The sequence below is a fragment of the Vombatus ursinus genome, unplaced genomic scaffold, assembly GCF_900497805.2.
Source record: "Vombatus ursinus unplaced genomic scaffold, bare-nosed wombat genome assembly UNPS02009918.1, whole genome shotgun sequence".
Taxonomy (NCBI): Eukaryota; Metazoa; Chordata; class Mammalia; order Diprotodontia; family Vombatidae; genus Vombatus; species Vombatus ursinus.
Window position 1 is genome coordinate 2,544,501 of NW_020949696.1, and position 23,266 is coordinate 2,567,766.

Genomic DNA, 23,266 nt, shown 5'->3' on the forward strand with positions numbered 1-23,266 from the left:
CTACGGTGGCCACCAAGAGTCAGAAGCGCCCGCCGGGCTCCGCGCGTGGGTAGCCTTGTCCGTGGAAGCGAGCTGGTGAGGCGGGACCTGTCACCGCGGAGGTGAGGGGTGGGGTGGGGTAGGGAGAAGCTGGCTTGGGGCCCGGACCGCAACTGAGCCACGCACGAGCCGACCCCGGGAGGGAAACCCTGCTCAGCTCATCCTCTTTTCCCCCCCGCACTCAGTTTATCAGTGGAGGAAATGGGGACCGGTGGAGTAGTCCGAGTGCAAGAGACCGTTTTAGAGAAAGAGCGCCAGGCCTGAGAGATTACCGAGCCACACGTGGCATCACAGATTTTTAGAAATCTAGTACATTCCTCTCCCTTGATTCTTACACATGAGGAAATAGAGAGACTTAGTGAGTGACTTGTCCAAGGCCACGCTGCTAGCAAGTCAGGGCCAAGATTTGAACCCCTGCCTCCTCATTTTATAAATGGGGAAACTGAGGCCTAGAGAAGGGAGGTACTATTTGTAAAATGCTTAGCACAGTTCCTGGCACATAGTAGGCCCCTTAATAAATGCTTGTTTCCTCCATATCTATAGTTTATAGGCGCTTACTTATTCTTCATGTGGTCAGTAAAAGTGCAAGGAAGAGGAACCTCTCCATTCAATAGATTCACACGTTGTTTTAATAGAATTATTTGTTTATTTCTAAGAGGACTTAAGCCTCACAGTCAAGCATATTAGATCTAGAGACTGGAAGGAATCTCAGAGGGGAAATGGGTTGCAAAGGTACACAGGACACCTCCTCTGTGGAAGGAGGAAATTCAGAGGTAATTAAGACATATCCCCTAACTTCCAGAAGAGGCGTGTACAAAGACATAAAATACCAATTAGAATATGACAAGGTGATCTCCAGGGTCCTTACTAACTCTCAGTTCTGTGACTGTAAAACAGTCACACAGACTCTTCCTGCTCGGAGAATTTAGGGAAGTTGGCAGCATTTGAACTGTATAAACTTAAGCTCTTCTTATGACTGTATACCTAGGCCCCTGCTAGATACTGGGGGAAATGCAAAGATAACAATGCCTTACATTTGTATCATGGATAGAAATTACTTCATTTGATCCTTATAGCAACCGTATGAAAAAGGCAAGGCAACTATTGATAGCTCCATTTTATCAAGTGGGCTGAGGCTGAGGAAAAAGTGAGTGAGTTGTCCATAGTTATAGAACAGAATAGACAGTGTGTAGGCTTACAGTCAGAAGTCCTGGGTACAAATCAGATGTCTTACTAGCTGAGTGACCATGGGCAAGTCATTATCATTTCTCTATGCCTTAGTTTTCTCATCTGTCAAAGGGGTGGTATTCTCCCTCTGGCTCTCTGTGTCAGGTTAGGTTGTAGGGCAGGTGCAGGTCTGCATGGAAGAAGGGGTTTGTTTCTTCATTAGGAGCTCTCTCTATCAGTGAAAACAAAGTCTAGTTCAGGGGTGGGAGCTGTGGCCTTGAGGCCACATGTGATATCTAGGTCCTCAAGTGCGACCCTTTGACTGAATACAAATTTCACAGAACAGATCCCCTTAATAAAAGGACTTGTTCTGTAAATCTTGGATTCAGCCAAAGGCTACACCCAAGGACGTAGAAGGCCACATTTGGCCTCAGGCTCCACCCCTGGAGTTGCTTCTCTCCTTTCCCAGCAAAGTATAAAGAGCATATCCAGAAGACCTCCCTCCCTCATAGGGCTGCTGATCCTTAGATGAGAGAAGATAATGGATATAAAACTTGAAAATGTGTAAGGTTACAGGATCCTGTCTTTAAAACAGGAAGGGCCCTTACAGGTCATCTTGTCATATAAGTGATTTTTCTCTGGGTCACACAAGTCAAGTCCATAAGCACTTATGTGCCAGGGACACAGGCAGTAAGTGAGTTGTTTTTTGTTATGTACAGAATGGACCCAAGCATCAGAGGTAGATCCCAGCCTCACTGGGTATGCTGGATAATGTGTTGTGGGGTTCTAGCTATGAATAGTGGCAAGTGGATTATGTTCCAGGAGACTTTAATACATATTACTGAGACCTGGTAAGTCTCTGATGTAGTCCAAAGATGCCTACCTTTTCCATTCTTACATGTTGTTTTTTATCTTTGGCTTTAACCAGTCATCCAGTGGTTTATATTGAATTTTTAGCTTTGGAGACTGGAATCACAGGAGTCTTCCCAAAGTCAACATGGCCAAACGCATCAGCCAGGAGACCTTTGATGACGTGGTGCAAGAAAACATCATGGAGTTTGACATGGACCCTGAGGAGGCCGTGAAAGAAGCCGTCCAGCAGTTTGAATCTCAAGGTACTGTCCTGTTGTTCTTGTGGATGGCTCTGAGTCTAGACCAGCCTGCTGTGGATGCCCATGCCAGGTGTCAGCTGTCCTCCCTGATACAGTGAGTGCAGCTGGCATCGTGAGGAGCCACGCCCCTCGGGTGCTGAGAGACAGACCATCTTGTGTGCCTGGCTCAGGGGCTACCTCTCAGTATCAATTTATCTTCAAAGGCACAAAGAACCCAAGCCTCCGGAGGACTCATCCTTTGCTTAGGTTCAGATATAGGATCTAACCTGTCAGTCATCAGCAAACATCTGTTAAATACCTACTATGTGCTGGGCAGGCACTGGATACACAAAGACAAAAGGAAAGCAGTCTCTGCTTTCTCTAGAGAGATGACACATAAAGCTAAATGTTCACATAAAAGAAATATGAGGTTAATTTCAAAGCAAGGGCACTGCCAGCTGGCAGGGAGAGGAGGTTAGAAAAAGCCCCATGCTGATGGTGCTGGTTGAGCTTTGAAGGAAATGAGGGTCTCTACTTGGCAGGGGGAGGAAGGGGTACGTTCCGTGTAGGAGAACCAGTCTGTACCAAAGCCTGGAGACAGGAAATGGAAGATGGAATGTCTCGGGTGGGGAGGAGCAAGAAGATCAGCCTGGCTGGACTAGAGACTGCAGGAAGGAGAGTCATGTGATGACACGGGCTAGGTTGTGAAGCCTTTCAAACAAGCCCCACAGGGTGTTTCTAGGGGATCTTAGAGTCGATGTGGAGACAAGGGTGTTTATGGAATAGGGCAGTGACATGGTCAGGCCTGCACTTTAAGAAAGTTATTCTGACTACTGTCAGGAGGATGGATTAGAGGACAGAGGTGGGAAGAGCAATCAGGAGGTGAGTGTAGTTGTAGGGAAGATCACTGAAGGCTTCGTCTAGGGTGCTGGCTGTTGTCACAGAGAAGGGAAGAGATGTTGTGGAGGTCCCGTGCAGCAGCTGATCAGGTGTAAAAGGGGTGGGGAGCAGGGAGAAGAAGGTGATCTCAAAGCTACAAACCTGAGTGACCAGAAGGACTGTGGTCCTCTGACCAAAATAGGGAACCCATGGGGAAGAGGCGGCTTGGCTGCTAAGCTCTGTTTAGAAATGTCTAATGAGCAATTGTACGTGCATATCTGGGGCTCATGAGAGAGACTTGGGATGAATGTAGAGAACTGGAATGTCACTGCATAGAGATGATCATTTAAGTCTTTGGTTGTGAAGAAGTCACTAAATAAGACACGGGGAGGGAAAGAAGGCAACAAAAACTTGGGATGCCCCAGTAGACAGAGTGTACAATATGAGTGATGAACCAGCAAATAAGAGTGAGAAGTGGTCACACAGGTAGGAGAAAAACCGAGAAAGAAGTTGAGTATCATGAAAACTCCAAGAGTAAAGAGGATTCAGGATGCAATGTTTGTCAGCAGTCTTAGCTATTATAGAGGGACTGGGAAGGAGGAGAAAGGAAAAGAAGGCCTTGAAGAGATTACTGGCAGAGCAGTTCTGGTTGGGTGATGATGCGTTCAGAAACCAGATTCAAAGCGTTGAAGAGCGAGAAGAAAGGAAGTCGAGTCAGTGGGTCTGTGTAACTCTTTCTAGGGGGCTGGCAATAGCTGGAGGGGATGGTAGTGTCTAGTGAAGGTTTTTTCAGGATAGGAGATAGGTGGATGTATTTGTAAACAGTAAAGAACTGGAAGATGAAGAGATTAGAGAAGGAGGAGGGGGTGACTGTGGGTGCAATCTGCTAGAGGCAAGATACATGGAGAGGACCTGGCCTGGGTCAGGAAAAGGGTCACTTCCTCATCGGAGCCTGGGGTGAAGAATGGAAGTACGGAGAAATTGTTGAGCGGGGGAGGCCCTTAGTGAATCATTTCTCTTTTCTTAGGGAAGTGTGAAGCTAGGTCTTGTGAGTGATGGCAAGGATGGGAAGGACCCACTGCACAGAATCACAGACTGGGAGAACCGTAAGGGGCCTTGAAAGTCATATTGTTCTACCTTATTCTTTCACAGACAAGGCACTAGAAGGGAAAGTGAGTGACCCACAGAGCTGGCGTAGCTAGCATCCAGTCAAAAGTCAGGAATTAAGCTGGAAGAACAAGCCAATAAAAAAAGAATCTCCCCATAAAAAGCTATTATTATGACAGGGATGCTCAAGACACAAACCCAGAAGAGATTGACTACAAAAATCTACAGCCAAGGCCTCAAAATAAAAGATAGCTTGGGCACAGATTCAATTAGAATTCCTAGAAGAGATGAAGCAAGAATTTAGAAAACAAAAAAATTTAAATATTTTTATAAATAAGTATACTTGAGGAAAAAAGTTAGAAAAGAAATGAAAGCTATGGGAGAAACAATTAGAAAGGAAATTAACAGTTTATCTCAAGAAGTACAGAAGCTTACCCAAGCAACAAACTTTAAAAGTTAGAATGGACCAAATAAAAGCCAATGACTACATAAGACAACAAGAAATATTAAAGCAAACTGACCAAAAAAAAAAAAAAAAAAAAGAACCTGGGGTAGGCCCTCACCCTTGCCCAGTGCACCTCACTCTCCCAAGGCTTTAGTCACTCAGCCCAGGGCTGTACTTACGGATCATTATTGCATGACTGCACTTGGATTTCCCCTTCATTTCTGCAGACAGAACTTTCCTTGTCCTGGGGTACCTTCACTAGCCCAAGAGGGAGCCTTTGCTACAGAATCATAATCATAATAGGTCATATTCTTGAGATAATTCATATACATTATCTTATTTGATCCTCTGTGACCAAAGAGGACCACCTTAGAGGGGTGAGGAGAAGGAAAACTCTTCCTTTCTGCCCATGCTGAGTTTGAAAACGTGAATTAGGCAAACCAGTTACAGCAAGACACTCAGACACTGTCCCCTCCTGCCCCATTCCCATGGCCGGTCCTCTAGTATAAGCTCTTATTAACAGCTACCTAGAACAGAGATACTAAACTCACTCCCACTGAACCAGATTAAAATGTAATTGGGAGATGTTTAATAAAATAAATAAAAATACAGTACATCATAGGCAATGTTAATTTGTGATCTTCTAAGTCACTATGCTGAGATCCATATGTGTTTTAAGTTTGATACCATTGGCCTAGATTATTGCAGTAGTCTCTTAGTAAGATTTCCTACATCCACTTTCTCCCCTCTCCAATCCATCCTTTGTATCACTTGCTAAATTATTTTTCTTATGGATAAATCTGGTCATACCATTGCTTCGCTCAGACATCTTTTCTGGCTTAATGCCATAAGACATTGTGGGACAGTGGGAAGACTCTTTTGAGTCAGACCTGCCACTCCCTTGTTGACAAATTCTGGATTCTTTTATCTGATCATCATCTTTTATTCTATCTTTCCCTGTGTCTTATAGCCTCTAACCCTGTTGTTCTTTGTCCTAACGGTGTTCTACCATCCCTTGACCCCTCATTTCTTTCCTGTGCCGTCACTCCTCTTCTGGATACACTCTCCTCACTTCTCCATCTTGACCTGTTCATGAGTCAACTCATCTCTAACCTCAAAAAGTCCTTGTTCTGTTGCCAAGCTCCTTCTCTGGACAGCTCCCCTTTTCTCCTAGTCACATCTGCCATATGGGAACTGTAGGAAATTATGAAACTGTTGACTGAGCCCACTACAAGTGTATAATCTTAATCTCTAATCTCACCAGGGCTCTCACCGATGCACAGTAAATATCCTGTCCCTAACTGACTCCCAATCCCACCCTCTGGAACAGCCTTTCCTTTTCCCTCAAGCCTCCCACCGTTCCCCTTTGCCCCCATCTTGTCAGCCAAGGACCTTGCTTCATATATCAGTGAAAACATTGAGACTATTCACCAAGAGCTCCTATTTCTCCCCTCCTTGTCAGATATCATTGAGACAACTCACCTTACGCGGTGGCCCTTCTTACCAAGGCCAGCCCCTCTACATGTGCCCTTGATCCATTCTATCCTGTCTTCTAGCTTTCTCCTCCCCATCACTACTAAACTCTTTAAGAAAGTCCCCTACACTTGGTGTCTCTGCTTCTTCCTTTCACTCTCTTTTAAACCTCTGCAATCTGGCTTCTGACCTTGTCATTCAACTGAAACGGTTCTCTCCAACATTACCAATAATCTATTGGCCTGTTCTCAGTCCTGGTCCTCCTTGACCTCGCTGCAGCATCTGATGTTTTTGATTACCTCCTTCTGGATGCTCTCCTCTTTGGGATTTCATGATACTCCTCTTTCCTGGGTCTCCTCCTGTCTGACTACTACTTCTCAGGCTCTTTTACTGGTTCTTCATCCATGTCATGCCCCCTACCCTTGGGAGTCCCTCAAGGCTTTTTCCTGGGACCTCTTCTCTTTTCAATCTTTATTGTATCATTTGATTATCTCATCAACTCCCAAAAGTTCAATGATCATCTCTATGCAGATGATTCCCAGATCTATGTATCCAACTATCATCTCTCTCCTGAGCTATAGTCACAAATCTTTAGTTGCCTCTTGGACATCTCAAGGTGTTTGTACATGTCCTGTGTTTTACCAATATTCTATGGGCAGCTCAAGCTCAGACCTGTCCAAACTGTCCAAAACTGTCCAAAACAGAACTCATTATCTTTCTCCCAGAGCTCTCCTCTCTTCTGAACTTCCTTGTACTCTCAAGGGCATCACCATTCCCCCAAGTCACTCAGGCTCTCAAGCTAGGTGTCATCCTTGCCTCTTCTCTCTTACCCCACATACCAAATCCCTTGCTAAGTCTTGGTGTTTCTCCCTTCACATTTCTCACATACATTCCCTTCTCTCCACTCACCCTGCCCCCACCCAGGTACTATTGCTTTAGCCTACTTCAAGTCTCCCTGCGCGTCAGTCCATCTTCTACTTGGCTGGCAAGGTGATTTTTCTAAATGGTAAATCTGACTTATCCTGCTGCTCAGGGAACTCCAGTGGGTCCCTATTACCTTCAGAATCACATATCAAGTTCTCTGTTGCATATTTAAAACTCTGCATATCCTGGCCTCTCCCTACCATTCCAGGCATCTCACACTTCACTTTCCTCTGGACACCAGTAGTTCCTCGAACATGACCCTCCATCTCCAGTCTGAGGGCCTTTGGACTGGTTATCCCCATGCCTGGAATGCTCCATCCCATCTTAACTTACTTTGCTTCCTTCAAGACTAAACAGAAAGTCTGTCTGCTGCAAGGAACTTTTTCAGTCCCCCCAACTGCTAGTGCCTTCCCCTCCCTTCTTACCCTCTGTCTCCTTTGTATATCTCTTGTATGTATCTGATTATTTTCATGTTGTCTCCCCCATTGGATTGTGAGCTCCTTGGGGGTAGAGACTGTTTTTGCCTTTCTTTGTATCCCTAGAACGTGCCTGGCACATAGTAAGTGCTTAATAAATACTTGTCTGGCTCACCACTGACCTGTTCTGGAATGCCCTCACTCTTTCTTTTCCTGGTGAATTTCTACTCAGTTGGTGAAGTCCATTTCAAATGCCAGAAAGCCTTCCCTAATAATCCATACCTGCCTCAGTAAGTGATGACCTCCATTCCCTTGAAACTCTGCATCCTTCTTTTAAATTTATTTTTCTGCATTCTTTTGATAGGGTGTGTTGTGATTATCTTTGTTTGTGCTCTGTTTCTGTGACTAGACTGAGTCTTATGAGGACAGAGAGCTTATTTAAAGTATCTCTCCCCATGCCTGGATAAGGAGGCATTTAATGAATGTTGGAATTGAATTGGAAGCTCATTTCTCTCTCATATGTGTTTGTTTCTCCCTCTCTCTTCTGTAGGGGTTGATCTGACCAACATTGTAAAAACGAGACCCAAAACATCTGCTTGTGGTGACCAAGGGCCAAAACATGAAATTTTGCAGGTAGGAGCCAACTCATGGTTGCAGGAAATGATAATATCATTTCCAGCTTTGAGCAGCCCGTGACAGTATCAATAGAGTTCCCTTGGTGTCCAACCTAGGGTGATGCTGAATAGTTTCAGTAATAAATTCTTGCTTTCCCAGAAGACTGGAACTGAGAATTCACAGGAGCTGGCCTCGTCAGGACACAGCCAAACGACAAAGCTGGCCCCTTCTATGTTTTGTTTTATGAATGCCTTTTAGATTTGCATCATGTTAGTTTCTGAATATATCCCCATTCCTCTGTCCAGCAAACCTTCCCTTATAACAAAAATTGAAAAAGAAAAAAAAAATTCAGCAAAATCAACAGTATGACCATATGTGACAGTATATGCAATGTTCCATAGCCATAGTCCCCAACTCTGCAATGGAGGGAGGAAAGTACATTTTCTCAGCTCTCCTCTGGGAACAAGTTTGGTCATTTTCATTTCATGATACTTAGTTACATTTTATTTTTCCTTCCATTGACATTGTAGCCATTGTGCACTGTTGTTTTCCTGATTCTGCTTCCTTTACTCTGTCAGTTCATGTAAATCTTCTGTGTTTCTCTGAATTCTTCATATTTTGCATTTCTTAGTGTAGTAAATCTTCATTGCATTCATGTAGCACAGTCTACTCAGCTGTTCCCCTGATCCTGTACGTTTATTTTTTCAGGCTCAAACAATTAATTTCTTTTCATTTAATATTTTATTTTTCCCTAATCACATGTAAAAACAAATTTCAACATTCATTTAAAAAACTGAGTTCTAAATTCTCTCCCTCCTTTCCCCATCCCCTTCACTGCAGTTTGATATAGATTATACATGTGTAATTATGCAAAACATTTCCATGTTAGTCATGTTGTAAAAGAAAATATAGTCCAAAATAAAAACCCAAGAAAAATTTTAAAAAATCTTAAAAAGTATGCTTTGATGTATTCAAATTCCATCAGTTCTTTCTCTGGTGATGGATAGCATTTTTCCTGATAAGTCCTTCAGAGTTGTCTTGGATCATCATATTGCTTAGAATAGCTAAGTCATTCACAGTGTTTTTCTATTACTGTGTACACTGTTCTCCTGGTTCTACTCATTTCACTTGGCATCAGTTCATGTAAATTTCTCCAGGTTTTTCTGAGAGCATCTAGCTCATCATTTCTTCTATAACAATACTATTCCAGCACAATCATATACCACAAATTGTTCAGCCATTCCCCAATTGATGAGCATCCCCTCAATTTTCAATTCTCTGCCACCAGAAAAGAGCTGCTATAAATATTGGGGCAAAGTTCAAAATTGCTCTACATAATGGTTGAATAAATTCACAACTCCACCAATGGTGCATTAGTGTCTCAATTTGCCCACATCCCCTCCAACATTTATTATTCTCCTTTTCTGTCCCATTAGCCAATCTAATAGGTCTGAGGGAGTACCTGAGTATTGTTTTAATTTGCATTTCTCCAGTTAGTAGTGATTTAAAGCATTTTTTTCATATGGCTATAGATAGCTTTGATTACTTCATCTGAAAACTGACTTTGTATTTTTTGATCATTTGTCAGTTGGGGAATGGCTCTTATTTTTATAAATTTGACTCACTTCTCTATATAGTTTAAGAGATGAGACCTTTATCAGAGAAACTTGCTTCAAAAATTTTTTCAGCTATGATTGCTAACTGTATTTCCCTTTATCCTGTTTCCCCTGTTTATTCAATTCTCTCTCCTTTCACCTTGTCCCTCTTCAGAAGTATTTTACTTCTGACTATTACCTCCCCTAATCAACCCTACCTTCTATGAGTAACCCCCTTTTTCTTATCCCCTTCTCCTCCTGCTTTCCTGTAGGGTAAGATAGATTTCTATACCCAACTGAATGTTTATGTTATTCTCTCCTTGAGTCACTTCTGATGAGAGTAAGGATCAGGCATCCCCCACAACCTCCCCCATCTTCCCCTCCACTGTAAGAGTTCTTTCTTGCTTTTTTTATGAGGTAATATACCCCATTCTGCCTCTCTCTTTCCCTTTCTCCCAGACCATTCCTCTTTCTCCCCCTTTAATTTTATTTTTAAAGATATCATCCCATCATATTCAACTCATACCTGTGCCCCCTGCCTATATATACTCCTTCTAACTGCCCCAATAATGAGAAAGTTCATGTGAGTTACAAGTATCATCTTCCCGTGTAGGAATGTGAACAGTTTAACCTTATGGAATCCCTTATGATTTCCCTTTCCTGAGCTCTGGAAGCAGCTACTGTAGCTGCTGATTCATTCACTCCCAAGGCCTACTCCTGGTCTGTTCTGGTGTGGCCTGTACTGGACTGCACTCCACTTTCACCCTGGTGCGACAGACCTTTCCTTTCAAACTTTTAAGTTGTCTTGTGTTGGAAAATTGTTTCACCTATTCTTTTGTGGGTCCTGACATTCCAGGATTTGTTTTAGGGTATTATTTAAAGGTCTTTGGAGGGGTCTGGAGGAGAGCTCAAGTGAGTCCTTGCCTTCTGTCCACCATTTTGGCTCCACCCTGATCCTGTAGTTTTTAAAGGCATAAACATGACCTTGGGGGTACAGATCAAATCATAATTTTTTGCAAATACAGGAATTTGAAGGCTTGACTATGCATATTTGTTGGAAGGATTTTATTTTTCTTTCCTTAATGAGAGATGGAAGGGAGAGAAAATAAAAATTTTTATTAGCTGACACCCCCCCTTTTTTTTAAAGTTTAAAAAAAAAATGATCCTCGGGAGAAAGGTAGTTAATGTTGGTGACCTTGAAACTGAACATCTAAAGCCCATGGCCTGCCATTCAAGCACTTCCAGAGTCTGAAACCAACTTCTCTTCCCAGCCTTAGCTCACACATCTTCACACACTTTGTGCTCCAGCCAAACTGGGTTCCTTGCCATCCCTCAAACAGCTTTCTTTCCTCCAGTCCTTTGCTCACATAGGTCCCCATGCCCAGAATGCATTTCCTCCCATCTCTTCTAAACACAGTCTAAACACCACCTCCTCTGAAAGCCTTCCATGATATGCAATTGTAAGTGATTTGACAACTGAGCACATGTTTTTTAAGCACACACCACTGTTGGAGCACTGAGTCATGGCCATTATACAAAGTGAAGCTAAGACAGTTCCTCTTCTGGTCTACTAGAAGGATGAGAAGATGCCAACACAGATCACTCTGAGATTGTACAAGTGCATCAGAGAAGTTTCCTCCTTGCTCCTCCCACTCCTGAAAAAAAAAGGGTAAAGAGGCATTGGGTGGTCTTATTTCTTGGCTCTTCCATGGTATCTAAGGTAGGATTGGACACACCTAGTCCAGTAAAGCCTTGAACTGACTTGAATTTTCCATGGAAAAGGAAGAAGTCTGTGTACCTCTCTTGCTGGGTGCAGAGCTGCCCTGCCTGGCTGGGGTGGAGGGGCAGGCTAACCTGTCCCCTTGTTCTGCCACACCCTGAGGATGCTGAGTCCTTTCAGCAGGCAGTAGGAGATGGGGCTTGGCCAGTGCCTCCCTCCTCTGGCATTGTGGGATATAAATCCACTTTCTCTTTATTCATCTGTCTCTAGCATTCTTGAGTATGTTTTTAGCCAGAAGATTTGTAGATTTTAGTGAGTTCTTTATTTGTCCTTGAATCAGCAGCTGGAAGTAAACATTAATATCTGCTGGAATGTCTTTGGGGGGAAAAATTGGCAATAAACTCACATTTTCTAGGCATCAGAGTTGGGCACCTGCTGCTTCTCTGAGCTTGGGAAGTTCTCTTCATATTTCTGGCTTCAGGGACGACTAGAACGTGCCAAACCCATTTGAGTAGGGAGTCTCTTTGGGCCTCAGAGGCCTCAGTTCTCCATACAGTTACTGAGTGAGAGGCTAAGGTCCCTTCTGGTCTAATAGCACACGTACACCTCTCAGTGTACATTGGATTTATCAAGATAGGTGACTGACCCTAGGACATACCTGAAGGATATCTGTTTCTCAGCCCTGAGTGCCCTGCCTGTACAGGCTGTTGTTCTTAGATGGAGGAATTTGGGCAAAGTATCCTTTGCTTGTAAAGTAACAAATCAAATATGGAAGAATGAAAATTACACTAGGCCTCTCTAGTCTTTGGCTTAAGAAAACCTTTATTAAGTGCCTACAATTTGCCAGCGATTGGGGTAAGTGCTGGGGACACAAAGACAAAACAGTTCTTGCCCTTAGGGGGTTTATTTCTATGGGGGGTTGGGAAATGAATCTATGCAAGGAAGCAAACACAGTGTCTATAAAGAATAGTACAGTGTCATTCCAAGAGGGGATCTGGAGGCCCGAGTGCAGAAGGACAGTAACATCGTGTCCACTTGTCTCCCCTTGTGCTTCACAGACACTGGAGGCTCTCCAGAAGTCTGTCGACTCTGCAGCCCCCCAGGAGGTGGCGGAACACCTTGTGAGCTTCAGTGAGCAGTGTCGGGGGCAGGTCGCCAGCCGCTACCTGGCTGCCCAGAAGGGCGCATACCCTGTTGTGCTCTCGGCCTGCCAGCAAGCCGTGACAGAAGACCAGGGCTTCTTGATAAAGGCCCTGAATGCCTTGGCTGCCCTGACTGAGGGCCAGCCAGATCTGCTGGATCCCAGGGGCCTACAGCTGCTAGTGGCCACGCTGAAGGAGCGTTCAGGGATAGCTGAAGTGATGTGCTCTGGGCTCCGCTGTGTTCGACACGTCTGTCTCAAGCATGAGCAGAACCGGCAGAGCTTAGTGAGAGCGGGCATCCTGCCTCTGCTAACTGGGGCCATCGAGAGGCACAGCTGCAGAGCCAACGTGGTCAAGGAGGCCTGCTCCGCTCTGAGAATCATGACATTTGATGATGACGTCCGAGTGCCCTTCGGCCATGCACATGACCATGCCAAGATGATAGTTCAGGAGAATAAGGGCTTAAAGATTCTCATAGAAGCCGCCAAAGGTAGGAAAAGAGTTTGCTTCTTGGTATCAGTAAACAGAGCAGCTAGGTGGCACAGTGGATAGAGCACTGGGCCTAGAGTCAAGAAGACCTGAGTTCAAATCCGGCCTCAGACCCTTACTAGCTGTATGACCATGGGCAAGTCACTTTAATCCTATTTGCCTCAGTTTTCTCATCTGTAAAATGAGCTGGAGAAGGAAATGGCAAACACCTCCAGTATCTTTGGCAAGAAAACCTCAAATCGGGTCACAAAGAGTCAGACAAAACTGAACAACAACAACAAATCAGTGAACAGCAGGTTCCAGCCTCTACATGGTAGAAATCAACCATGGAAGCCCCTGGGTTTGGGGGAGTGTTGAAGCCCACAGGTAATGGTGCCCATCCTAACTGGCCCATTGCTTTTGGAGAGCATCCCATTGGAGTCCTCTCATAGCCAGCAGAGGGAGCTGAGGCCCGAGATTAAGGTTCCTGCCACACCTCTGTGGTAACAGGCCCATTCCTCCTTTCCCCTGCATGAGTTTTGTGACTCTTTATGGTTCCCTACAATGGGTGTCAAACAAAAGTGGCTCAGTTCCCTCCAAATGGGACTGTGGAATTATGAGAGGGAGCTGGAGGCTCATCCAGTGTCAGTTAGTTTGCTGGAGGAATTTGTTTGGGAATAATGGATTTCAGAGATTGCCCCATGGCAGGTATTTGCCAGAATAATGAAAAATGTGCCTAGGAGCTGACTCTTGGCTAGCCTGAGTGGGAGAATGAATCCTTTTTCACACTTGAATTAAAGGCACTGATTAGAAATCCATTTGTGAGACTGAGCAGGGGGTCAGTGGTAGTTCTGAGTGGATCCCACAGCCCCTGTGCTATTTTTCATTAGAAAGGACCCTGGGAAAGGGAAACTTTAGCTTTTCTTGAAGAGTACCTGCCCCTTGCAGTGCTAAGCCAAGGCCACATCCCCGCAGTCTGGGGAGTGACTGCTTTGAATGGTCTTCATTCTCTGAGCACAGAAGCATTCCTCCCTTGTTCCTCTGCCAGCATTCCCAGACAATCCAACTCTTCTCGGCGAGCTGTGTGGTACTCTAACCCGCCTGGCTGTTCGGAACGAATTCTGTCAGGAGATCGTCGATCTAGGGGGCCTCCACATCATGGTGACTCTTCTGGCTGACTGCATCAACCACCAGGTGAGTGGTCCCAGGGTGGTCTCTCGGGGACCTTGCAGATTCTGTCTGTCTGGCCTTGGAAGTTTCAACAAGGAGAGGTAGTGTCACATAGTTCAGGAGAGCTGGCTTCATAGTTTTAGAAAGAACTGGGTTCACAGCCTACCTCTGACACACATCTGGCTGAGTAACTCTGAGTAGGTAGGTCACTATTGACCCAAGTGACTCTAAGAATGTCCTTGCAGAGAAGGGTAAAACCAGCCTGGGCACCGGGAGTTTCCTCACTTTGGGTTGTAATGATGTCAAGGTTCAGCTTCTATCCCTTATTACAGGTGGGGTAATAGGCATGACCTCATCACAGCTTGGGGAATGATGGGAAAGGTGTGAAGTGAAATGAGAGCCATGCACATGTCCGGTTCAAATTCTGAGACATGTTAGGTAAAGCTAGGTTTGAGGAACTGAACTATCTGGACAACAATGTCTGTTCACTCCTTTTCCATGTTAATCATAATGACAAGATGGCCAAAACAAAAAATAAAAATAATAATTCGCCCAAGGACCACTTGCTGGTATCAAGACATTGGGCAGCAGCATCTGGGCATGGGGTGAAGCAGGCCTTCTTTACAGAGAGCCAGTTGTGCTGCTTAGACCTTTTCTGTCCTCTCTCACTGGCCCCTGAGGGAAGAGTGGGCCAGGGGCAGGAGTGAACTCCACCTCGAACCCCCTTCAGGTGACCCTCAGACTGGCCAACTCGCCAAACCATCCCTAGTTTAGAAGAGTTCCCTTCACATGCCCATTACTGTGGCCAGAGCCCTGAGATTCTGGTCGGCAGACCTCCACTCGAGCCGAGCTATGGGACCTCGGACAAGGCGTCTCACCTTCTGGGTACCTAAGTTCCTCTCTAAAAGAGAGACAATGCTAACTGCTCCAAGGCACTGCCAGCCGCACAAGGCTGTTGTGCTTTGTGAGCCCCAAGTCCAACGGGAGTCACCAAGTCCCTGTTTCCAGGGTTCGGTGTGGCACAGTCAGCAGGGAGGTAGTCTGGGGGTGAGGAAGACGGAGGTTCCACATCACCTCTGCCACATGCTGCCTTGTGGCCCTGGGCAGATTGCCCCAGGAAGGTCTCTTGTTACTGATATGCATGGGCGGAGGAAGTGCCCTCACCAGTTCATCTGCACTGATGAAATCACAGGTTCCCTCTTCCCTGAATTATCTATTTGCTAAAAGGCACTGGAAGGAACTGGGATCCTCTTGTGGTGTGACATGGCTTGTCTGCTAGGTATAGGAGGGAAGAGAAATTACCCAGAAATAAAGATGATACAAAAACAAAAGACAGAAACAAAAATCAGATTTTCTTGAAAGATGCTTCTGTCAGTTCTCAAAGGCCACGACAGCAGAAGCAACTCTGGGAAGTCCTAACAAGGAGGAAAGGCTCAGGTCTAGGCACGGGCCTAGCCAGCCACCAGAGGTGGTGGGAAGGCCCTGACCCTGGCGGGAGTCACAGGACCTGTCAGCTACCTCCTCTGTAAAATGAGATCATTCTGCATCAGCACAGAGACCCCGTCCACCTCTCGATCTGCACCTAGGGAGGGAGGGCTTCAGCAATTCTCGAAGAGGCAGTCTGCTCTGATGAAGGAAGGGCCTAAGCCGTGTGGTAATGAAATATTCGGAAAAGGCCCCGAGTTCTAGTCCCAACTCTGCTGTTTACTGACTACAGGTTCTCAAGCAAGTTAAGTTATTTTGCCATGCTGGGCCTCAGTTTCCTTATCTGTAAAATGGCCAGAGTAGGGGTAGCAGGGTGGGATTTGGTGATGGATTAAATATTTAGGATTCTGAGATCAAGAACATCAAAATAGTTTCTGGAACTGAATTTAACTCCTGTGCTTTGGCGGCCACCCTGAGCACAGGTCTCTCTTCCTCTGATGTGCTCATTTTGATGGCCACACACAGGAGCTGGTACGGCAGGTGCTGGGCGCCCTCCGAGCCATTGCTGGCAATGATGATGTAAAGGATGCCATCGTCAGTGCAGGTGGAACAGATTTCATCGTGATGGCGATGACCCGGCATCTCTCCAGTCCCCAGGTACCAACCATGACAGCTGAACTCTCTGTCTCATCTTCTTGGGGTTTCTTCAGTGCTTAGGCAGCCTAAATTTGCCCTGGATGGTCCCAAAGAAGGGACATTATGTGTAAATGGCCCGTAAAGGGCTTAATGAATGGTGAAATCTTGGGCTCTGGTCTGGGATAATCTTGTGTCCCTGGACCTCACCTACACCTTGTCTCCCAAGCTCAAGGTCTTGGTGAGGCATGAGGCTGAACCTCCTGGGGTGGGGATGCAAGACCCAGGAGTTAGAAAGGGAACATAAGAACAACAGGGGCCAGAAAAGGCCTGGTTGCCATTGTGGTGGGGTGGGGAGAATGCAGAGCTGGAAATCTGAAGACCTAGGTCAGAATCCCTCCCTCGTCTGTCAGAGGGAGAGGATCATCCTGGGACTCCCCTCCTCACTGTGATATCATGAGAGCTAGAAGCAAAAGTCTGCGTTTCCCAGGACGTGTGTTTGTGTGTGTGTCTTCATTGGCCTGGTTTGTGTGACTGGATGAAACACTGCCTCCTTTGTCCTGTGTCTGATCCCTGCAGATCTGTGAACAGAGCTGTGCTGCCCTGTGCATGCTGGCCCTGCGCAAGCCGGCCAATAGCCGGGCGATCGTTGAGGGTGGGGGTGCCTTGGCAGCCCTGCAGGCCATGAAAGCCCACCCGAAGGAAGTCAGCGTGCAGGTAGGCAGCCGGCTCCTGCTCCCACAGCCTCCAGCGGGTCACTCGTGTGGCTTTGCGGGAAGAGGGACAACGGTGCTGACCTCTGTCTCTTTCTTTCCCCATGGGATTGTAGTTGCAGGGGTGGCCCTTTTTGCCTAGGATAATGATATTCCTGATTTGAAAATCCCACCACCACATGTAGGGAAAGGAGTCTCCTTCCTCCAGGTCCACCTCTCCCACTTCTCCACCCATACCGCTGCCAACAGACAAGAGCCAAGACCTGGGGAATGTGGCAGCAAAAAGGCTGTGAGTCTAGTGCTCTCCGTTAGGGATTGAGTTTCTCAACCTGCTCAGAAATGGAGCTTTGCCCTGCCGGCCCCACCCTAGGCTCCACGGCATCCACACTGATAGTCCAAAGTCTCGTGTCTACTTCATTGTGGCCTAGCCCAGTGCTTCTTAAACTGTGGGATCGAAATCCACAGCTTAAGAAGTGCTGAAGGGCAGCTCGGTGGCGCAGTGGATGGAGCACTGGCCCTGGATTCAGAAGGACCTGAGTTCAAATCCAGCCTCAGACACGTAACACCTACTAGCTGTGTGACCCTGGGCAAGTCACTTAACCCCATTGCCTAACCCCCTCGAAAAAAAAAAGAAGTGCTGGAGGGGTTGTGAGTAGAAGAAGTTTAAGAAGCCCGGGCCTAAACTATCTCAATATTCACATCCCTCTGGATGCATTCAGCCTTAGGCTTGCTTGTTACTTCTACCTGATGGAGCTACATGGTCAGCTCTGGGTCAGCCTCTTGAGGCTCTTCTCCTTCACCCCTTCCTGCCACAGAGACAGCAGCCTGCTATCTCTTCAAGTGTACTAACATTTTGTTGGGGTCTAGAATTTCATTACTTGTTTGGACTTCTGGTATGAAAGTCACACAACCAATGCAGATCAGTAGCATGTCTACATGAGAGGTCCAGTAACCTGCCTGAGGTCACAGAACCAGGATGTACAAAGGCAGGATTTGAGCTCAGGTCTTTACAACTCTAGGCCAGCCAGCCCTCTGACCTCCTCACCACAGCTTCTCAGCAAACTCTAAGGGTTTCAGATGTCAGAAATCCTGTGTTTGGTACTGGCACTGCCAAGATGAAAGAAATCATAAGCTGTCCTGAAGGAGCTTGTGATCACAGAGGCACACGTGTCCACAGGGTATTTGTGTAAAGGAGGACCTAGGACAAACTGTTAGGTGAGATTAGAGGAGAGAGAGCCAGGGAGGAGGGAGGAGGCCCCTGAGCCAGGCCATGGTGAAAGGGCTCTGAGCTGGCAGAGATGGAGGGCAGGGATGGACATGAGCAAACGTGCACAGATGGGGAAGTGACAGAGGGAAACAGTGAGGCATACAGTTCGGCTGGAACTCAAGAGTATGTGAAAGGGAGGCAAGGCTGGAGGTGTAGATTCAAGCCAGATTCTGGAGGGCCTTGGATGCTAGGCCAGGAGTCCTTACTTTGTCCAGTAGCCACCAGTGAAGAGCTCCTGAGGTGGTTTTTTGTTTAGTTTAGTTTAGTTTTGTTTTGAAACTTAATATACTGCTCTAATCATATCACTCCGGAAGCAATATGAAGATGAACTGGAGAAGGGAGAGACTTGGAGAAAGGAAGCCCTCAGCATCGAAAAAGCTGCAGAACCTTAGCCAAGGGGCCAAGGATGGGCAGGCCCAGCTGTTTTCAGGGGTCACTGTTAGTACTTAGGACACCAGTCCTTTTGATCTTTCCAGGCCAGAATAATGAACCTGGGCTAATAAGAGGGAATGTAATTAGTTATAGAAGTCAACTCTTAGACTTCAATCAAAAAACCAAATGAACCAAGTGCAGGCTAGTGAAGGCATGACAAGGTGAGTGCCTATGAGAGCTGCCATGGTTTGAGGCTGCTTTCAGAGAGGCCTAGTGCCCAGAGGGAGAGAGGTGAAAGCTTGGCTGTCCCTACCCTGGCCAGACCCCTCTGGAGTCTTGGGAAGGCTGTTGACTGACTGGAGCTCAGCCAGAAGAGGGGACCCAGAATGGTGGGGGGCCAGAAAGCTGTGACAGGAGGGGATAATCGAAGGGACTGGGGAGGCTGCGCCTGGAGAAGAGGAAGCTTTCGAGGGGAAAAGGGCCATGATGGTTCTCTTCACATACCAAAGAGGCTCTTGTGGGAGGCTAGCCACAAAGAGCAGCCCTAGAAGTAACGCAAGGAAAGCTGAGTGGTAGACCACAGTGGATTTTTGGCTCAGTACTTAAGGACAAACTTCCCAATAATATTTTAGGATTGTCTAAAGGGTAGGGGGAAGGAGAGAATTTGGAACTGAAAAATAAATATACTTGTGCTCTTAAAAAATAAAGAATTTTAAAGATCAATGTGATTTAAAAAAATTGTCTAAAAATTGAATGGACTGCCTTATAAAGTATGAATGAATGAATTCAGTGTTTAATTTATGCCAAGCGCTGTACTAAGTACAAAGAGAAGAAGAGAGAAAGTCCTTGCTTTTGGTGAGCTCACACTCTAAAGAGGGGGACAGCATGTAAAAGAGAGGGCAACCACCACAGGGCAGATGGCAAGGCCCAGAGGTCCTGCGTCTGAGGACATAGAGACAGGGGAGCTGATAGGGCGTAGAAGACCTCAGGAGACAGTGGCAGAGCAGAGGCTGGATTACTGTTTGTTAGAGGTAGTGCAGGGTGCAAGAAGGGTTCATAGATGAGGGACAGAGAGTGCATTGGGAAATGAAAATTATAATAATAAACAGGCATCAGTAAAACTTTTTGGCAGTTAGGTGGTGCAGTGGATAGACCTCTGGCCTTACAGTCAGGAGGACCTGAGTTCAAATGTGACCTCAGTCACCCAGCACTTACTAGCTATGTGACCCTGGGCAAGTCATTTAACCCCAATTGCCTCACCAAAAAGTAAAAAACAAACAAAACAAACAAACAAACTATACAGTAATTGGACCAGAAGAGGCAACAGCATTGAAGTGAGAAGAAACAGGGAGAGAGCCCCCTGACTTTCCCAGTGGTGGCCTGACTCTCTTTGCTTATGTCATTCCTTCAACCTCAGAATACCCTCCATACCCCCTTCTCTACCTGTTGGAAATTCCACCCATCTTTCTAGATCTAGGTAGACCAAACCCACCTCTTCCATGAAACCTTTCGAGATCCCTCTCCCATCCCTATCCAGTAGTCACAGATCTTTACCTCTTCTGAACTCCCCTGATACCTTATAACTCATAGTGCTTACTATCTTTCCTGCCTTGGATAGCTGGGGCAATGAGTCTGATGCTTTGAGAAGCAGATGAGAACAAAAGGGCTAGGCTTTTCCTTCCCATCTTCCTCCTCCCCTTCTAGTTTCTGACATGTGTCTCTGTGCTCTCTGGTAATAACTTTTGTTCTTTCTCCAGAAACAGGCTTGCCTGCTGATTCGTAACCTTGTAGCCCGCACACAGGCCTTCTCCCAACCCATCTTGGACATGGGGGCCGAGAGGCTCATCATGGAAGCCCGGGCCACACATCGGGAATGTGATGATGTGGCCAAAGCTGCCCTTCGGGACCTGGGCTGCCAGGTGGAGCTTCGGGAGCTCTGGACAGGCGAAAAGGGATCCCTGGCTCTCTGAGGCCCCTCTTGCACCAGCAGGCTTCAGAATGTCCCACACCTCACCTGGGAGCACAGTGCTGCTCAGAGGCCCCATGGAGAGTCTGTTACCTTCCGCTGGCCCAGAAGTAAAGTCCTCTACCTTGGGCTCCAGAGGGAGCCCACTGGCCCCCTTGGTGTAGTTTTGGTACCACCTCTCTCCTGCTTACTTCTGAAGGCCATAGTTGAGAGCAGATTGGTTTGGATACAACAGGCCCCCTTCCTCTTGGAGTGATTTTGGCCATTCCATGTCTTGTTTGTTTTAATATGACAGTCTCCTGGTGGCCTTGTGTGTCTTCTGCTTTAGGCCAAGATGCACATTTCTGTGAAGGTGGGATAGCCTGGGACAGCCAGAGCCAGTCAGTAGACCACCTTATCACTTTGTTTAAAACAGGGTAAAGAATGATGTCTGAGAAATGCTTCTTAGATACTGAAGGCTAACCAGTAAAAACCTGCCTCCCCATTCATTCTCCTGATACTGCAGATCACCCCTTGGCTGGCCTCTTCTCCAGTTACTTGCCCCAGATCACATCCCCAATCTCGCATTGCCAGCCCTCAGTCTTGGATCCCTCCCTCCATCCTCTGCCTTGCTGGGGAATGAAGGTGGAGAAAATCATAAAACTGTGCTGACTGTACATTTATGTTACATAATCTTCCATAAGCCTGCCTTTGTGGCTCCTCAAACAAACACTCCAGGCATTTTCTCTGGCTGTCCCCTCATGCATGAAATGCACTCTCTCTCCTCATCTCCAGCTCCTTTAATTTCCAACTAAAAGTCCATCTTTCACTGGAAGTCTTCCCCAACCCTCGCTAATTCTGGTGCCTTCCCTCTGTACATTATTTCCTGTTTATCTGATATAGAGCTTGTTTGTAACTACCTGTTTGCTTGTCATCATCCATATTAACTTGTGAGCTCCTCGGGGGCAGGGGCTGTCTTTTGCCCTTCCTTGTATTCCCAGGACTTAGCACAGTGCCTGGGGCACATAGTAGGTGCTTAATAAATGTTAATTGACGGCCTGTCCAGGCTGGGTATTTGGTTATGTCCTACATCCCAAGCTTGGGGATGCCAGGTAGCTTGTGAGAGCAGCCCCCACACCAGGTGCTAGGCTTATTCTCTGATAGCACTGTCATGCGTTCTAGAGCTGGGCAAGTCTGCTTCTCTGGTCTTCCTCTTCCTTCCCCCTAAGTACCTCCACACTCCCAGCCTGGCCCTCCTACTGGTGACCTGGTCTCTCTAGCCTTCCCACCTACCACCTGTCCTTGTGCCCCACTCTCTCTGCCTGCTGGTTAATAATGGCATCAAAAGCAAATGCCAACTTGTTTGTGGCGGTTCTAAACCTCAGCACATTTGTTTAGCACTAAGGAATTATTCTTCAAATCCAGTTGTCAGACTGGTCTACTGGAGTTTGATTCACAGGACAAACAAAAGTACATAATAATAAGTTATGTAGAAAAGTGTCAAGGTGGCTAGGTGCCACTGAAGATAGAGTACTGGTCTGGAGTCAGAAGACCCAAGTTCAAATCTAGCCTCAAGACACTAGTTGGGTGACCTTGGGCAAGTCACTTAACCCCTCTCTGCCTCAGTTTTGTCAGCTGTAAAATGGGGATCATAATCACACCTATTTTCAGGGTTGGTATAAGAATCAAATGAGATGTTTATAAAGTGCTTAGTGCCTGGCACACAGTAGGCACTTAACAAATGCTTGGTTCCCCCCCTCCCAAAAAATTCTTTTAATCACCTCAACTAAAACAATACTTTCTGTTCATTTTATTTTTAATTTGTAGTAGTGGTCAGTAAGGTAAAGGGAGACTAGATAGTATCTGTCATGACAATCTCAGTTATGTAGCCTAACCTTTACCTGAAGCAGGAATCCTCTCTACAACATCCCTGACAGGTGGTCCTCCAGCATGAATACTTCTGGTGATGGAGAACTTGCTGCTGCCAGAGTCAGCTCCTTCTACCTTTGGACAGCTCTAAGCTGCCGAAAAGATCTGGAAACCCACAAGACCCAAAAGGAGTATTTTTTCCTCATTACTCTAGAAAAATATCTCCAAAGTAAGACACACAAGACATTTTTTTTATAAATTAATTTATTTTTAGTTTTCAACATTCACTTCCATAAGCTTTTGAGTTTTAAATTTTTCTCCCCCTCCCTCCCCAACATGGCATGCAATGCATTGGTTTTGTTGTAAGGAAGAAGTAGAACCAATAGGAGGAACCACAAGAAAGAGGAAACAAAACAAACAAACAAAAAAAGAGCAAATAATATGCTCTGATCTGCATTCAAACTCCATAGTTCTTTCTTTGGACGTGGATAGCATTTTCCATCATGAGACTTTTGGAGTTGTCTTAGATACTTGTATTGCTGAGAAGAGCTAAGTCTATCAAAGTCGGTCATCACACAATGTGGCTGTTACTGTGTACAATGTTCTGATTCTGCTCACTTCACTCAGCATCAATTAATACAGGTCTTTCCAGGTTTTTCTGAAGTCTGCCTGCTCTTCATTTCTTATAGCACAATAGTACTCCATCACATTCATATACCACAACTTGCTCAGCCATTCCCCAATTGATGGGCATCCCCTCAATGTCCAATTCTTTGCCACCACAAAAAGAG

The 23,266-nt window shown here is 46.1% G+C and overlaps 1 protein-coding gene across 4 annotated transcripts; it reads left to right on the forward strand.

The window, feature by feature from the left end:
• The first annotated feature begins 9 nt into the window (after positions 1-9).
• On the forward strand, positions 10-22,792 carry ARMC6 (armadillo repeat containing 6). 4 transcript variants are annotated; one of them, XM_027853318.1, is made up of 9 exons: positions 25-101; positions 1,926-2,057; positions 2,164-2,321; positions 8,092-8,174; positions 12,530-13,103; positions 14,130-14,275; positions 16,202-16,333; positions 16,889-17,026; positions 20,419-22,792. In XM_027853318.1, the coding sequence occupies exons 2-9, from the start codon at positions 1,927-1,929 to the stop codon at positions 20,629-20,631; spliced, it is 1,575 nt and encodes a 524-aa protein (XP_027709119.1). In that variant the 5' UTR covers positions 25-101; position 1,926; the 3' UTR covers positions 20,632-22,792. The 4 variants fall into 4 exon arrangements, with proteins under 4 accessions (XP_027709122.1, XP_027709120.1, XP_027709119.1 ...); XM_027853321.1 differs by lacking the exon at positions 1,926-2,057 and having other exon boundaries at positions 10-75; XM_027853319.1 differs by lacking the exon at positions 1,926-2,057 and having other exon boundaries at positions 19-101.
• The last annotated feature ends 474 nt before the right edge of the window (positions 22,793-23,266 follow it).

Coding starts and splice junctions, on each gene's coding strand:
- ARMC6 (XM_027853318.1), top strand. CDS start 1,927: ATGGACCCAAGCATCAGAGGTAGATCCCAGCCTCACTGGGTATGCTGG. Junction 2,322..8,091: donor CCAGCAGTTTGAATCTCAAG/GTACTGTCCTGT, acceptor TCTCTTCTGTAG/GGGTTGATCTGACCAACATT. Junction 17,027..20,418: donor CGAAGGAAGTCAGCGTGCAG/GTAGGCAGCCGG, acceptor TTCTTTCTCCAG/AAACAGGCTTGCCTGCTGAT.